This window comes from Lepus europaeus, chromosome 9, assembly GCF_033115175.1.
Source record: "Lepus europaeus isolate LE1 chromosome 9, mLepTim1.pri, whole genome shotgun sequence".
Lineage (NCBI taxonomy): Eukaryota > Metazoa > Chordata > Mammalia > Lagomorpha > Leporidae > Lepus > Lepus europaeus.
This window is the reverse complement of record NC_084835.1, coordinates 23495951-23513124: the sequence shown is the minus strand read 5'-3', so window position 1 is coordinate 23513124 and position 17174 is coordinate 23495951. Positions and strand designations below refer to the sequence as shown.

At 46.2% G+C, this 17174-nt stretch overlaps 1 protein-coding gene across 5 annotated transcripts in view; it reads left to right on the top strand.

Moving 5' to 3' along the window:
- QRICH1 (glutamine rich 1) overlaps nt 1–17174 on the top strand; it is a 58130-nt gene that overhangs the window by 22786 nt on the left and 18170 nt on the right. For all 5 annotated transcript variants that reach the window (XM_062200835.1, XM_062200831.1, XM_062200833.1 and 2 more), the window contains one exon: nt 2625–3656. In XM_062200835.1, coding sequence (XP_062056819.1) covers nt 2625–3656 — 1032 coding nt within the window. The remainder of the gene's footprint in view (nt 1–2624; nt 3657–17174) is intronic.

Below are 17174 nucleotides of genomic sequence, written 5' to 3'. Positions count from 1 at the left end.
TAATCCTCATCACCTAAAAACTTCCAATTGCACTCCTACCTCCCAAAGCTATTGCATAGGTGATTAAGTTTCCAACACATACTTTTTGGGGAACACATTGAAACCATAGCAAATGGGGACTGAGAAGTTCTGATTCCTTAATATTTCTGCTGACTTAATAGTTTAATTGTTCTTTCTAAAGCTCAAACATTGATAAATGGTTTCTAAGAAAAATAAAGAGAGCAAACCCATGAAACATAGGAGCCCTATGATTCAATTTAATAATCAGGTTTTTTTAAGCAAGCAATATTATAGTTATAAAACATTCTGTGTTTTAAGTCAATAGCATTTTTTTCTTTTAATATTTGTTTTATTTATTTAAAAGGCAACATTCCAGAGACAAAGGGAGAGAGAAGTCTTCTATCCACTGGTTTACTCCCCGAATGTCCACAATGGCTGGAGCTAGGCCAGGCCTAAGCCAGGAGCCTGGACCTCCATTCATATCTCCCACATGGTGTCAGGGGCCCAACCACTTGGGCCATTATCTACCAGCAGCTGTTCTTGATTGGTGATTCAGATATGCTGGATAGTCACCAAGATTTCTTCAAGGTCAAAGCTGTCTTTGTTAAAGTACTTAGTATAGTGTTTGCCTTTTGACTATACAGTTGAGTTTTGAAAAGACTATATATATATTTTTATGACAGGCAGAGTGGACAGTGAGAGAGAGAGACAGAGAGACAGAATCTGGTGTCCCGACTGGGACTAGAACCTGGTGTACCGGCGCCGCAGGCGGAGGATTAGCTTATTGAGCCGTGGCGCCAGCCTGAAAAGGCTATATTTGATAACACAGGAGATTAAATGGAGAATCTGATGTGAAAATCTAATGGTCGGCCGGCGCCGTGGCTCACTAGGCTAATCCTCCGCCTTGTGGCGCCGGCACACCGGGTTCTAGTCCCGGTCAGGGCGGTGGATTCTGTCCCGGTTGCCCCTCTTCCAGGCCAGCTCTCTGCTGTGGCCAGGGAGTGCAGTGAAGGATGGCCCAAGTCCTTGGGCCCTGCACCCCATGGGAGACCAGGAGAAGCACCTGGCTCCTGGCTTCGGATCAGCGCAGTGCGCCGGCCGCAGCGCGCCTACCGCGGCGGCCATTGGAGGGTGAACCAACGGCAAAAGGAAGACCTTTCTTCTCTCTGTCTCTCTCTCACTGTCCACTCTGCCTGTCCAAAAAAAAAAAAGAAAATCTAATGGTCATTTGTTGTCAGTTTAAAGAGATTTGCAAAAATATATAACAATGTAATTCTTAAATTTTTTTATTTTGGCAAGTAGCTATTTTTTATAAAAATATATTATTTGTGTTAACATAGGATAACTTACTATACTTTTTAAAAATGAACTGATACAATTTTTAAATTTCATGGTTTTAACTTGTAATATTGTAAGTATTGATAAATACAAACCATGAAAACAAAAGCTCTTAGGGTCCTCAATAAGATTTGACCAAATTTGAGCTTTGACCAAAATGCTACTCTGCAGTAACTGGCTTACATACTTTCTTTTACATCTTCAATGTAAGCACTAGTTCTCAAACTTGAACTTATATTTACACTGGAAATACTTTTTTTTATATAATTTTTTTTTCTTTTTTTTTTTTTGACAGGCAGAGTGGATAGTGAGAGAGAGAGACAGAGAGAAAAGTCTTCCTTTGCCGTTGGTTCACCCTCCAATGGCCGCCGCGGCCGGCACATCGCACTGATCTGAAGCCAGGAGCCAGGTGCTTCTGGTCTCGCATGCGGGTGCAGGGCCCAAGGACTTGGGCCATCCTCCACTGCCTTCCCGGGCCATAGCAGAGAGCTGGCCTGGAAGAGGGGCAACCGGGATAGAATCTGGCACCCCAACCAGGACTAGAACCTGGTGTGCTGGTGCCACAAGGCGGAGGATTAGCCTGTTGAGCCACGGCGCCGGCATACACTGGAAATTTTATTAAAACAGACTTCTGGGCTCACATCTTAGAATTTCTGATTCAGTAGGTCCAGTTGTATTTTTGCATTTCTTTTGTTTTTTGGTTTTTTTAGATTTTATTTATTTGAGAGGTAGCATTACAGTGAGAGGGAGAGACAGAGAGTCATCCAGTATTTCTTTGTCATTTTTTTTTCTTTTTAGATTTATTTGTTTATTTGAGAGGCAGAGTTACAGAGAGGTCTTCATCTGCTGGTTGAATCCCCAAATGGCCGCAAAGGCTGGAGCTGTGCCAGTCCAAAGCCACCCGTGGGTACAGGGACCCAAGTAGTTAGGCCATCTTCTACAGCTTTCCTAGGCCATCAGCAGAGAGCTGGATCAGAATTAGAGCCGCCAAGACTTGACCCATTGCCCAAATGGGATGCTGGTGCCACAGGCGGGTGCTTGCCCTGCTAAGCCACGGTGCTGGCCCAAGCCCCTGTATTTCTTTTTTACTCTCTGGATTGGATATGTGTCAGTGTTATGTTGTAGAATTTTGCATATTCTTTTGGGAATTATGGCTTCCTCAGAAGCTTGGGTATGGTAGCCCTTCCTCAGATTACATAGGGACTCCACCTGAAATCTTTTTCCCTTGGGAGGGCTGGTTTCTCTTTGTTGCCTGTCTCACTCATTGGTAAATCTTGTCGCTACAGGTACAGGTGCAGGTACAGCAGTCTCCGCAGCAGGTCCTGGCTCAGCAACTCTCCCCACAGCTCACCGTTCATCAGCCTGCCGAGCAGCCCGTCCAGGTCCAGGTGCAGATCCAGGGCCAGGCACCGCAGTCAGCAGCCCCCTCCATCCAGACCCCGTCTCTGCAGAGCCCCAGTCCCTCGCAGCTGCAAGCGGCCCAGATCCAGGTGCAGCACGTGCAGGCGGCCCAGCAGATCCAGGCTACAGAAATCCCGGAAGAGCACATCCCACATCAGCAAATCCAGGCTCAGCTGGTGGCTGGCCAGTCTCTGGCTGGGGGTCAGCAGATCCAAATCCAGACTGTGGGTGCCCTTTCCCCACCATCATCCCAGCAGGGCTCACCCCGGGAAGGGGAGCGGCGGGTTGGCACGGCCAGTGTCCTCCAGCCAGTGAAGAAACGCAAAGTGGACATGCCCATCACTGTGTCCTACGCCATCTCAGGGCAGCCGGTGGCCACCGTGCTGGCCATTCCACAGGGTCAGCAGCAGAGTTATGTGTCTTTGAGGCCAGACTTACTGACGGTAGACAGTGCCCACTTGTACAGTGCTACTGGGACCATTACTAGCCCTACAGGAGAAACCTGGACCATCCCTGTTTATTCTGCCCAGCCCCGGGGGGACCCTCAACAACAGAGCATTACCCACATTGCCATTCCCCAAGAAGCCTACAACGCAGTTCACGTCAGTGGCTCACCCACGGCCCTGGCAGCTGTAAAGCTGGAGGATGACAAGGAGAAGATGGTGGGCACCACGTCTGTAGTGAAAAACTCCCATGAAGAGGTAGTGCAGACCCTTGCAAACTCTCTCTTTCCAGCACAGTTCATGAATGGCAACATCCACATTCCAGTGGCTGTGCAGGCCGTGGCAGGCACGTACCAGAATACGGCTCAGACTGTCCATATATGGGACCCACAGCAGCAACCACAACAGCAAACTCCCCAGGAACAGACACCAGCACCGCAGCAGCAGCAGCAGCAGCTCCAGGTTACTTGTTCAGTAAGTGAGACTTCACCTGTAGGGCTGCCTGCTCCCTCAGGGCCCAGAACAACAGGGAGCTTGCATGGCAACCTCTGGCTTGTTTACTGCCATGATGTTAATCTTACAGTGAAATACTGCTCAGTATTTGGGAGAAGTAGCAAGTGAGGTAGTATAATTGGTAAGAATTTGATCCAGTAACTGCTTTGAGGCTTTGGGGTTACGTGCCTCAGGTTCTGTGTAATCTTGTCTTCAGAGTAAATTTGCAGGTGGGCACCCCGAATATTAGTGGTGTCCCAGAATCTACTCTCTTGCATCATATGTGAATGAATCTTATGGAGCACACAAACTGTAAATTCACTACAGTAGAAGGGCTGAGATTGTTCCTTCTCTAATTGTCGTCTTTGGAATCAATGTAGGTGAATTACAAGACCTATTGTACTTACTAGTGGGTGTGTTGCAGGTGACCACCTTTAGGAGTGCTGAATAAGGTACCTATGCACTGGGACCTCCAGAATGTTTCTATGATCTTTGAACATAAGTTAATCCTTGATTATGGGGCTTTCTGACATGGCAGCTATGCTGACAAACCTTTTTTGACTTTTATTTTGGAATTATTTTAGTTTTATAGAAAAGTTGTTAGAATTGTGTTGGCTTTTTTTTTTTTTTTTTTTTTTTTTTTTTAATTTATTTGAAAGGCAGAGCTACAGAGACAGATCTTCCATCCACTGGTTCACTTACCACCTGACTGCAACAGCTGGGTCTGGGTCAGGCAGAAACCAGGAGACAGGAATGCTGCTCTAGTCTTCCATGTGGGTGGCAGTGGTCCAAGCACTTGGGCCCTCATCCACCGCCTTCGCAGATGTATTAGCAGGAAGCTAGATCTTAAGCAAAATATCCAGGATTAGAACTTGCAGTTTGATATGGGATGCTGGTGTGGCTTATCTTTACTGCATCATGACACCAGTCCCTCTTTTTTTTTTTTAAAGATTTATTTGAAAGGCAGAGTGATAAGGAGGGAGGGACTGAAAGACATACCTTTTATCTGCTAGTTCATTCCTCAAATCCCACGACAGCCAAGGACTAGGAGTCAGGAATTCTATCCATGTATCCCATGTGGGTGGTAAAGACCTAAATACTTGGGCCATCACTTGCTGCCTTCCAGCCACTTTAACAGGAAGCTGAATGAGAAGCATGGAGTAGGGGTTGTCACTCTGGCATAGTAGGTTAAGCCTCTGCCTGCGGTGCTGGCATCCCGTATGGGTACCAGTTCTAGTCCTGGCTACTCCTCCTCTGATCCAGCTCTCTGCTATGGCCTGGGAAAGCAGTAGAGGATGGCCCAAGTGCTTGGGTCCCTTCACCCACATGGGAGACCTGGAAGAAGCTCCTGTCTTTGGATTCGCTCAGTCCAGACTTTGAAGCCAATTGGGAAGTGAACTGGTGGATGGAAGACCTTTCTATCTCCATCTCTCTGTCTGTAACTCTACTTCTCAAATAAAGAAATAAAAAAAAATTTTTTTTAAGTAATAACAAAAAGCATGGAGTAGGGGCTGTGTGGTAGCATAGTGGGTTAAGCTGCCGCTTGCAACACCAGCATCTCATATGGGCACTGGTTCAAGTCCTGGCTGCTGTTTCTGATTCAGCTCTCTGCTAGTGCTCCTGGGAAAGCAGCCAACGATGCTGAAGCACTTGGGCCACTGCGCCCATGTGGACAACCTGGAAGAAGTGTTTTGGCTCCTGGCTACAACCTATCCCAGCCTCCACTGTTGAAACCATTTGGGGGGTGAACCAGCAGATGGAAGGTCTCGGTCTCTCTCCCTCTCCCTCTTTATCTCTCTCTCTCTCTCTCTCTCTCTCTCTCTCTCATTCTGCCTTTCAAATAAAAGTAAATTAAAAAAAAAAAAAAAAAAGCATGAAGTAGTTGGGACTTAACGCCATGTGTTCTGATAGTGGATACAGGCATCCCAAATAGTGGCTTAACTCACTACCCCACAATGCCCACTCCATGATTGGAGTTTATGAATTTCTTTTCTTCATTTTATTTGAAAGGCAGAGAAAGAGACAAACCTTCTATCCACTGGTTCATTCCCAGTGTGTCTGCAATAGCCAGGGCTAGGCCAGAGTGAAGCCAGGAGCCCAGAACTCCGTCTGACCTGGGGATGGGGACCAAAGTACTTGAGCCTGCTGCCTCCAGGATGTGCATTAACAGGAGACTGGACTGGAAGTGGATTTGCTGAGACTGGAACCAGGCACTTCCATATGGCTTTCGTGTTCCAAGGACTAAACTAATGTGCCAAAAACCTACCCTAGCTCGTTTTCCTGATTGCGTATCTTTTATGGATATCACAGATGTGTGGATGGATTTTTTTTTTTTTTTTAAGATTAATTTATTTGAAAGGCAGAGTAACAGAGTAGCCACTTGTTGAATTCCCCAAATCGCTACACTGGCTGGGGTTGGGTGAGGCAGAAGCCAGGAGCCTAGGACTCCATCCTGGTTTCCCACATGCGTGGCAGGGTCTCAATTACTTGGGCCATCTTCTGCTTTCCCAGGTGCATTTGTGGGGAGCTGAATTGGAAGTAGAGCAGCCAGAACTTGAAGTGGCACTTCAGTGTGGGATTCCAGCATTTCAAGCAGCAGCCCCAGATTAATTTATTAATACTGTTAGTAAGCATTTTGGTCTTTTGTCTAGTGGAACTTTTAGCATGGCATCGGGAGCCTCTGTTCTGATGGAACTGCCTCTGGGAGTAGGCTCCTGGAATGCATTTGAGGGAGCTAGCACAAACAGGTTAGTGAAGTACTATATTCAGCAGCTCTGGCCATAAATGATTGAGCAAAGCAGACTGAATGATGTAAAAGAAGCAAGAATAGATGGAATCTCTAAAAGTGGAAAATATGTATTGTGGGAGAAACTCTTCAAGGGCATAAAAAAATAGCACCAAAATAAATTTGTCTTTTAATAACATTTTTCTACAGACTTGGTGAAGTAGCTTTAAATGTTGCATTTTTGGTGACTTTGTTAAGGACCTTTTAAATGCCTAGCTTTTAAATACCTAGGCTTAAAAGTAGAACAAGACAGAGTCCTTACTTCAGGAATTTAAAATTTTTGCTCCTTTGATTTCTTTATAAGTTAGCGTAATCCTGTGATGTTCTGTGATACACAGAAAGACTGGGAATTCAGAAATTCTAGGCTGAAAAGCAGAGTGATCTTTATAGAAAAAGCTTTGAACTATATAACTTAGATTAAGAGAAAAATAAAACAATATAGAAGCAGGGGTAGATGGAAGGGAGATGGCCTGGGACATGAGAGGAGGACTGTGGGAAAGAAGTTAGTATGGTCATAGGACTTTATCTTTCTCAAAGTGAAGATTTTTGATCTGCTCTTTGGTAGGAAATCTGAAATTTCCTACATTTTCTAAGAGTTAATAAGAGTAGGTAAGTAGAGTTGTATGGAATAGGTTGCATATGGGAGAGACCAACCTGTAGATTTGTAATGAGGTTCTATACTTAGCTTTTGTCCATAGAAATAGAGTCCTTTAGGCCTCACTTCAGCTCTCTTGAGCTGATGGTCTAGTTATGTCAGTTATTATTACCAGAAAAAAAAATTATGAATACCTGTCAATAAAAAAAAGATGCGTTTGCTCATTTATACCCCAAACATTATTCTGCTCTCCTCAGCAAGTTCTATGCTCGGTGCTGAGGAACAGAGATATATCCTTTTCTTCTACCCTTGGACCACTTATAACCCATGGGGAAGACAGTTGTAGTTGCACTGTGATACGAGTTGAACCCTAACTTGAGCTGGTGGCAGAATATTCTCTTCCTTCATCTATTACGAGTTGAGGATGTCCATACCCTTTATGAAAGCTTTCACATCTCTATTTATTTTTACTTTTTCAGAGGCAGAGAGCCGGAGACAGAGCGAGATCTCCCATCTGCTGGTTCATTCCCCCAAATGCTCCTGATGGGTGGACTGGGTCAGGCTGAATCCAGTAACCAAGAACTCTTTTTTTTTTTTTTTTTTAAGATTTATTTATTTATTTGAAAGTCAGAGTTAGAGAAGGAGACATACACACACACACACACACAGATCTTCCATCTGCTGGTTCATGCCCCAAATGGCCCCAATAGCTGGAGCTAGGCTGATTGAAGCCAGGAGCTTCATCTGGCTCTCCCACATGGGTACAGAAGCACAAGCACTCAGGACATCTTCTGCTACCTTTCCCAGGCCCATTAGCAGGGAGCTAGATCAGAAGTGGAGCAGCCGGGACTCAAACCGTCCTCTATGTGGGTTGCCAGCACCACAGGCAGCAGCTTAACCTGCTGTGCCACAGCATCAGCCCCAGGAACCAAGAACTTAATCCAAGTCTCTCACGTGGTTGGCAGGGACTCAGATAGTTCAGTCATTCTGGAGTGTGCATCAGCAGGAAGTTAGAGTCAAGAACAGAGCTCTTAATTCCTGGACTGAATAATACCTACCTCTCTTGAGACTATGTTTAAAAACAGATTTAGGGAGCTGGTGCTGTGGTGTATCAGCTAAAGCCACCGCCTGTAGTGAGGGGATCCCATGTGGCTACTGGTTTAAGTCCTAGCTGCTCTACCTCCCATCTAGCTCTCTGCTGTGGCCTTGGAAAGCAGTAGAAGATGGCCCAAGTCCTTGGGCCCTCGCAACTGCATGGGAGACCCAGAGGAAGCTCCTGGCTCCTAGCTTCACATTGGCACAGCTCTGGCTGTTGCAGCCAACTGGGGCACTCCCAGTTGGATGGAAGTCTCCCTCCCCCCCTAATTTCCTTTTTCTCTTGAAACTCTGCCTTTCAAATAAAATAAATCTTAAAAAAAAAAAAAAAAAAAAAAAGGAAAAAGATTTAGAGTGAAGCCTTCCCTACCTTGACTTCACATCTGCCTCCGTGTGTTTCGCCATTTCTCTGCTGTACTTTATTCTCAGAACTCTCAAGCATTATCTTCATGAGTGGGCTCCACTTGGCCTTCCCATTTTCATTTCAGCTCATGACTGAATCTGTTCTTGACAGGGTCATGGGGCCTGTTTTCATCTCACAGCAACACAAAACACGACAGCTCATAACTGCCTCATTGAAACTTTTCTTGGGGGCTGGCACCGTGGCTCACTTGGTTAATCCTCTACCTGTGGTGCCAGCATCCCATATGGGTGCAGATTCTACTCCTGGCTGCTCCTTTTCCAGTCCAGCTCTCTGCTGTGGCCTGGGAGGGCAGTGGAGGATGGCCCAGGTGCTTGGGCCCCTGCACCCACATGGGAGACCAGGAAGAAGCACCTGGCTCCTGGCTTAGGATCAGCCTAGCTCCAGCTGTAGCGTCCATTTGTGGGGTGAACCAATGGAAGGAAGACCTTTCTCTCTGTCTCTCTCTCTCACGGTCTGTCAAATTAAAAAAACAAAAAAACAAAAACAAAAAAACGGTTTTCTCTGTGCTGTACACTGGTTTTCTTCCTACCAGTGTGAATCTTCTTCCTTCCTAGAAGCCTTTGCTGGAGCCCTCTTGTTACCTGAAACTAGGGCTTAGTACTGGCCTTCTTTTCTACCTAAGGGGTTTCTGTCCATTTACCATCCTCTAGATAACTCTTGGTTCTGATGTTGCAAATGATAATTACCAATATTTAATAACTGCAAGGTACTGTTCTCAATGATATATGTATATTAATGAGATTTTTACAACTTTTTCAGGTATGTTCTAATATATCTCTTTTACAAAATAGGAAACTGAGGTACATAGAGATGTAAGTGACAAGGTCGGGGTCTGTAATTGGTACAGCATTTAAGTCACCACTGGGGACACCTGTATCCCATATAGGAGTGCCTGGTTCAAGTCTTGGCTCCTCTGCTTCTGGTCCATCTTCTTGCTAATGCACATCATGGGAGATAGCTGATTATGGTTCAGGTATTGGGTCCCTGTCACACACATGGAAAACCTGGATAGAATTTAGAGATCCTGGCTTTGGACTGGATCAACAGCCCCAGCCGTTGTGGGCATTTGTGAGTAATCCAGCAGGTGGGAGATGTCTCTCTGTTTGTTTTCAAATAGGAAAAATAAATTTTTAGAAGACACGGTGAAAGCCATGGTTTTTAAGTTTCAGAAGTGGCAATCAGTCCTCCTCAGGCAAGCCCTGGAACTAGTCTGTTAACCCCTGCTTTGCTTTGATACACAGATCTAAATTTCTGGACCATGCCTTCCCTCCTGAGAACCCCTTCCTACACATTCAACTTTCTGTTTATCATTTACTTGGATTTCTTAATGGTATATCTTTATTAGTATTAACTCTACCACTATTAAAAACTTCTTGCTAATTATTCAAGTCAGAAACCCACAGGTCATCCTTGATTTGCTTTCTCTTAGTCCTCAAAGCAAGTTCATCAACATAGCATTTTAGTTCTACCATCAAACTTCAAAATATTTTTTTCTTAAAATATTTATTTTTATTTATTTGAAATACAGTGTTACGGGGTGGAGGTTTCCTCTATCCACTTGTTCACTCTCCAAATGACTGCAACGGCCCGAGCTGAGCCACTCCGGAGCCAGGAGCTACCTCTAGGTCTTCCACATTGGTGCAGAAACCCAAGCACTTGGGCCATCTTCTACTGCTTTCCCAGGCCATAGCAGAGAGCTGGATTAGAAATGGAGCAGCTGTGACTAGAACTGGTACCCATATGGGATGCTGGCACTTATAAGGCTGGGGCTTTAACCTACTGTGCCACAGTGTCAGACATCAAAATCTTGAATCATCTCTACTGCTACCACTATAGTCTAGGCCACCAGCACTTCCTTTCACTCTTGCTGTTGAATCCATTCTCCATGGAATAACAGGATCATCCTAAAATGTAAGATCAAAACATCTCGCAGGTTTTTGGTTTTTTTAAAAGATTTATTTATTTGAAATTGAAAGTTAAAGATACAGAGAGAGTAGGAGAAAGAATCTTTTATCCTCTGGTTCACTCCCCAAATGACCCCAACAGCTGGGACTGGGGCTAGGCCAGGCCAAAGCCTGGAGCTTTTTCCAGTCTCTCATGTAGGTGTAAGGGCCCAAATACTTGGGTCATCTTCCACTGCTTTCCTAGGCCATTAGCAGTGAGCTGGATCCGAAGTGAAGCAGCTGGGATTCAAACCAGCACCCATATGGGATGCCAGCATAGCACGCAAACTTCTCTTTCTATGCCACAGTGCCAGCCCAACATTTCACAGTTTAAATATTTTGAAAGAGAGCTGGTGTTCGGCTTATTATACATTGCCTGTGTTCCACTTTGGAGTGCTTGGATTCTGAGTTCAGCTTCTGCTAATGGAGTACTTGGGAAGTGATGATGGCTGAAGTAGTTGTATTCCTGCCACCCACATGCTTTGGCCGCTTAATCCTAGTTGCTGTGGGCATTTGGGGAGTGAACCAGTAAATGGGAGCTCCGTTTTGCTTACTCTCAAAGGTCTCCCATTGTGTGTAGAAAAAATATGGCACAGTCCGGCACCGTGGCTTAACAGGCTAATCCTCCGCCTTGCGGCACCGGCACACTGGGTTCTAGTCCCAGTTGGGGCGCCGGATTCTATGCCGGTTGCCCCTCTTCCAGGGCAGCTCTCTGCTGTGGCCCGGGAGGGCAGTGGAGGATGGCCCAAGCGCTTGGGCCCTGCACCCGCATGGGAGACCAGGAAAAGCACCTGGCTCCAAGCTTCGGATCAGCGAGATGCGCCGGCCGCAGCGGCCATTGGAGGTTGAATCAACGGCAAAAAGGAAGACCTTTCCTCTCTGTCTCTGTCTCTCACTATCCACTCTGCCTGTCAAAAAAAAAAAAAAGGCACAGTGTACTATACCCTACATCAGTGGTCTTCAACCAGGGTTGTATGATTTCTACCCTTCTCCATTGATAATTTGGACATGTGTAGAAGAATTTTTGGTTGTAAAAATGCTTTAGGGGCCGGCACCGTGGCTTAACAGGCTAATCCTCCGCCTTGCGGCGCCGGCACACCGGGTTCTAGTCCCAGTCGGGGCGCCGGATTCTATCCCGGTTGCCCCTCTTCCAGGCCAGCTCTCTGCTATGGCCCGGGAAGGCAGTGGAGGATGGCCCAAGTCCTTGGGCCCTGCACCCGCATGGGAGACCAGGAGAAGCACCTGGCTCCTGGCTTCGGATCAGCGAGATGCGCCGGCCACAGCGGCCATTGGAGGGTGAACCAGTGGTAAAAAGGAAGACCTTTCTCTCTGTCTCTCTCTCTCTCACTATCTACTCTGCCTGTCAAAGAAAAAAAAAAAGCTTTAGGAATGTTATTTAGTGGATATGACCCATATGCTCTGGCGCTGCCTACTCATTAGTCAGAAATCTAAATTTTTTTTTTGTTTGTTTTTTAAGATTTATTTATTTATTTATTTTTGACAGGCAGAGTGGATAGTGAGAGAGAGAGACAGAGAGAAAGGTCTTCCTTTTTTTTTTGCCGCTGGTTCACCCTCCAATGGCCGCTGTGGCGGGCACATCTCGCTGATCCGAAGGCAGGAGCCAGGTGCTTCTCCTGGTCTCCCATGCAGGTGCAGGGCCCAAAGACTTGGGCCATCCTCCACTGCCTTCCCGGGCCATAGCAGAGAGCTGGCCTGGAAGAGGGGCAACCGGGATAGAATCCGGCACCCCGACCGGGACTAGAACCCGGTGTGCGGGCGCCGCAAAGCAGAGGATTAGCCTGTTAAGCCCCGGCGCCGGCCCAGAAATCTAAATTTTAACCTTAGATATCTGATATTGGTATTACCATTCAACCACATAAGTGTGGGGTTCTGGTTTGGGTATGGAAGATGATGAGTTCTCTCTGTAGTTATTAATTTGAGGTGGTTCTGAGATGTTAAGCTGGCGATATACAATACCCATTAGTCTTTGTTGCTGGTGGGTTTTTTGTTGTTGTTTAATTTATGAGAGGCAGACAGAAAGGATGAGACAGAACCAGCTGCCTTTTTGTTCAATCTGCAAGTGCCAGTAGTGGCCCTGGCCAAAGTTGGAATCTTGGAACTCAGAGTTCTACATAAATGGCAGGACCCAATTACTTGAGCTTTCGTTGCTGCCTTCCATGGTCTGTGTTAGCAGGAAGCTGGAGTCAGGAGCCACAGCCAGGAATTGAACCCAGGTACTCCAGGATGAGACGTCAACATATTAACTGGAGGCTTAACTGGTAGGCCTGTGTCCACAAACATGAAAATCAAAACTGGGAAAATGATTGAGACCAAGGAAAACGTGTAGTTGAAATAAAGTGAGTCTAAGGTGGAGCTCCAGGATTGACAGACATTTAAGGGCCTGTCAGAGACAATCCCAAGGCAGAGAAAGAGGTGCTGTCTAGCCTGGAGAGGTCCAGGAGAAAGTGGTGGGCACCATGCGAAGGGAAAGTTGCAAGTGGCACTGCTGGATATGCCAGAGTGATTCTGTAGTTTTGAGCTGAAGCTTCCATTGCATGTGACCATTTCCTTTCAGTAATTTTTGACTGGGAGGTACTGGGAATGGTTGGTGGTAGTGGTGGAGGCAGCAGTGACTGCTGCTACCAACAGGATATTGAAGAAGTGATGGCTCATTTCTGCAGTAGCCACAGTAGTGACTGGAGGCCTGAATGCAGCACGGGGATCAGAGATCTATGTAACTCGTATGATTCCTCACATCAGAAGTAAAGAGGAAGGGCAAGAATGCCAAGTCCTGACTGTGGACCTGGCTTTGACGAGGACAGTGACTGGTGACAAGCTCTTTAGTAAAATGGAGTGGGGTAGGGGTCAGGGAGGTGTGTTGCTGGAAGAGCTGAGAGGAAGTGCTGATTGATTGGGTGAAGCGCCTCTTGGGCCTGTGTGCAAAAGGAGCGCATATTGACAAGGCTCTGAGAGGCTTGGTGTGTTACTTGGTACACTGACCCTAAGCTCAGCTTCCTTGTTGGCCTGTGGTAGGGTCTGAGAGCAGCGTGGTGGATGACGGTTAGTGGGGACTACTGCAAATTATCTTTTCCTCACTCCTAGAGTGGCCTGTGGAGCTGAGAAAAACTGACACCCAGGTTTTTCTTTACATCACTGAAACGGAATCATTCTCTGCTCCTCGCTGTGGTTTAATGTGTTCCTATATTCCTGGATGTAACAAAGAGCTTTACATGTAGGTTTTTTAAATCATTGAGTAAGAGAAATGAGGGCTTTTGCATAATTTGAATTTTTTTCCTGGTTTATTTTTCAATAAAAATGTGTTTATTTGAAAGTCTGAATGACAGGGAGATACACAATCTTCCACCTGCTGACGCACTTCCCAAATGACCCTAAGCAAGGAGCCTGAAACTCCATCCAGATCTCCCATGTGCGTGGCAGGAGCCCAAAAACTTGGGTCATCTGCTGTTGCTTTACCAGGAGCATTACCAAGGAGCTGAAACAGAAGCTAAGCAGCAGGGATTGGAACCAGTGCTTTGATAGTGATGTAACCTGCTGCCCTATTTACTTTTTTTACTGCCTGTAAGAGCCTAAGTGCGTTCTTTAAAGACTTGTAGTGTCAGTTTTCTCCCTTAAAGTCAGGGCCTACGGGCCAGCACTGTGACGTAGTAGGTAAAGCTGCCTCCTGCAGTGCCGGCATCTCATATGGGCGCTGGTTTGAGTCCCGGCTGCTCCACTTCTGATCCAGTTCTCTGCTGCGGCCTAGGAAAGCAGTAGAAGATGGCCCAAGTGCTTGAGCCCCTCCACCCACGTGGGAGACCCAGAAGAAGCTCCTGGCTTCTGGCTTCGGATCAGCCCAGCTCTGGCTGTTGCGGCCAATTGGGGAATGAACCAGCAGATGGAACGCCTCTCTTTCTCCACCTCTTTTTGACCCTCTGTGTGACACTGACTTTCGAATCTTTAAAAAAAAAAATTAATGCCTAAATTAAGGAAATTGAAAATTTTAATCTAAGAGTTTTACTTTTTTTTTTTTTTTTTTTTTTAATATTTACTTATTTGGGGCCTGCGCTGTTGTGTAGCCCATAAAGCCGCTGCCTGCGGTGCTGGCATCCTATATAGGCACCAGTTTGAGTCCTGGCTGCTCCACTTTCGATTCAGCTCTCTGTTATGTTCTGGGAAAGCTGAAGATGGCTCAAGTGTTTGGGCCCCTGCACCTGCATGGGAGATCTGGAAGAAGCTCCTGGCTTCGGATTGGCATAGCTCCAGCCATTGTGGCCAACTGGGCAGTGAACGAAATAATGGAAGACCTTTCTCTCTGCCTCTCTTTTTCTCTCTGTGTAACTCTGACTTTCAAATAAATAAGTAAATCTTAAAAAGATTTACTTATTTATCTGAAGGGCAAAGTTAAAGAGAGAGCGGGAGAGACGGAGTGAGTCTGTATTCACTGGTTTACTCTCCAAATGGCCACAATGACTGGGGCTGGGCCAAGCCAAAGCCGGAATCCTGGAACTCCATCTGCTTCTCCCATGTGGGTGGCAGTGGCTCAAGCGTTTGGGCCATCTTTCACTGCTTTTCTCAGGTACATTAGGAAGGAGCTGGATTGGAAAAGGAGCAGCCAGGACTCAAACCAGCATCCTATTGGGATGCCAGCTTCTCAAGCAGCATCCTAACTTGCTGGACCACAACACCAGCCCAGGTTAGTATTTGACGGTTTAGATCTCTTCAGAATCTGCAAGATTAGATGTTAATAAAAATAATAATAATAGGGACCAGTGCTGTGGTGTAGCTGGTAAAGCCAGCTCATATGGGCACCAGTTTGAGTCCCACTAACCCCCACTTCCAATCCATCTCCCATCGGTAGATGGACCAAGTGCTTGGGCCCTTGGGCCCTTGTGGGAGACTCAAAAGAAGCTTCTGGCTTCAGATCTGCTCAGCTCTGGCTGATACCAGACTGCTCAGGGAGGAGATTAAGTTTGTGAGCTGGAAGCCATACCTCCTTAGCTTTTTTTTTTTAAGATTTATTTATTGCCAGCGCCACAGCTCAATAGGCTAATCCTCCACCTGCGGCGCCAGCACCCCAGGTTCTAGTCCTGGTTGGGGCACTGGATTCTGTCCCGGTTGCTCCTCTTCCTGTCCAGCTCTCTGCTGTAGCCCAGGAGTGCAGTGGAGGATGGCCCAAGTCCTTGGGCCCTGCACCTACATGGGAGACCAGGAGAAGCACCTGGCTCCTGCCTTCGGATCAGCGATCAGCGCCGTGCGCCGGCTGCAGCGTGCTGGCCATGGCGGCCGTTGGGGGGTGAACCAATGGAAAAGGAAGACCTTTCTCTCTGTCTCTCTCTCTCTCTCACTGTCCACTCTGCCTGTTAAAAAAAAAAAAACAAGATTTATTTATTTATTTGAAAGGCAGAGTTACAGAGAGGCAGAGATTGAGAGAGAGAGGTCTTCCATCTGGTGGTTCACTCCCCAGATGGCTGCAAAGTCAGAGCTACAGTGATCTGAAGCCAGAAGCCGGAAGCTTCTTCCAGGTCTCCCATGCAGTGTAGGTTCCCAAGCACTTGGGCTATCTTGTACTGCTTTCCCAGGCCATAGCAGAGAACTGGATCAGAAGTGGAGCAGCCAAGATTCCAACTGGTGCCTATATAGGATGCTGGCACTGCAGGCAGTGGCTTTACCCACTAAGCCACAGTGCTGGCCTCCCTTAACTTTGTATTGCCATGTTCACCTACTTGTCAATCAGGGGACCCCTTCCTAGAAAGTACTTCCTTTTAGTTGGGATGTGGGGGTGGTACCATGTAAACACTTCCGTTTTTCTAAGCTCATAAAAAGCTAGGAAGAACAGAAGCATACTGTCTCTTCCTCATGGAAGAGCTGAGCAGGGTATGATAATTTCCTTTCTGTGGCCTATTCTCCCTTAATAAAGCCCTAATGAGCCTGTGTATTTTTCTCCCTTTCTAAATAAAGTTTATCACACTGCATGCTGTGTTTGGGCTTGTATTTTCTCTAAGTATGAAGTAAGAGCCTGGAAAATTAATTTAGGGCCAACCCAGCCCATAACATGGCCATTGAGGCCATTTCAGGAGTGAACCAGCGGGTGAAAGCGTTCTTGTTGTCTTTCCTCCCTCTCTGTGTGACTCTGCCTTTCAAATAAGTAAATTTTAAAAATCAGGTGGTAACAAATAACCTGTTTATGCAAATATTCATCATAAGTTTGTACATTGGCTCTTCAAAGAGTTCATGGAAAACACAAATGAAAAAGCTGTATGAATCAAAAATTTTTTTCCATCAACATAAGCTTATCTTTTAATTCCATTTACCGTGAACATTTTCAAGTACTTTCTTGTTAGTCTCTTGTGTCTGGCCTAGTAGTCAGAGTCTGGGATGGAAGGGATTTCAAGGGGGGAGACCTGCTGTTGTCAGGTGGTGGAGAATAAAAACTGGTTTACTGAGCATCAGACCTTGGTTAGAGCGCCGTGTAAGCAGAATGACAGTTGTGGACCTAACTTTAGGTAAAGTTGGGATTGATTTCTTCCTGTCTCTGCCTATCCAGATTTTATAGTACCTCACTGTCTATTTTTTATTTTATTTTATTTTTATTTTTTTGACAGGCAGAGTGGACAGTGAGAGAGAGAGAAAGGTCTTCCTTTTCTGTTGGTTCACCCCC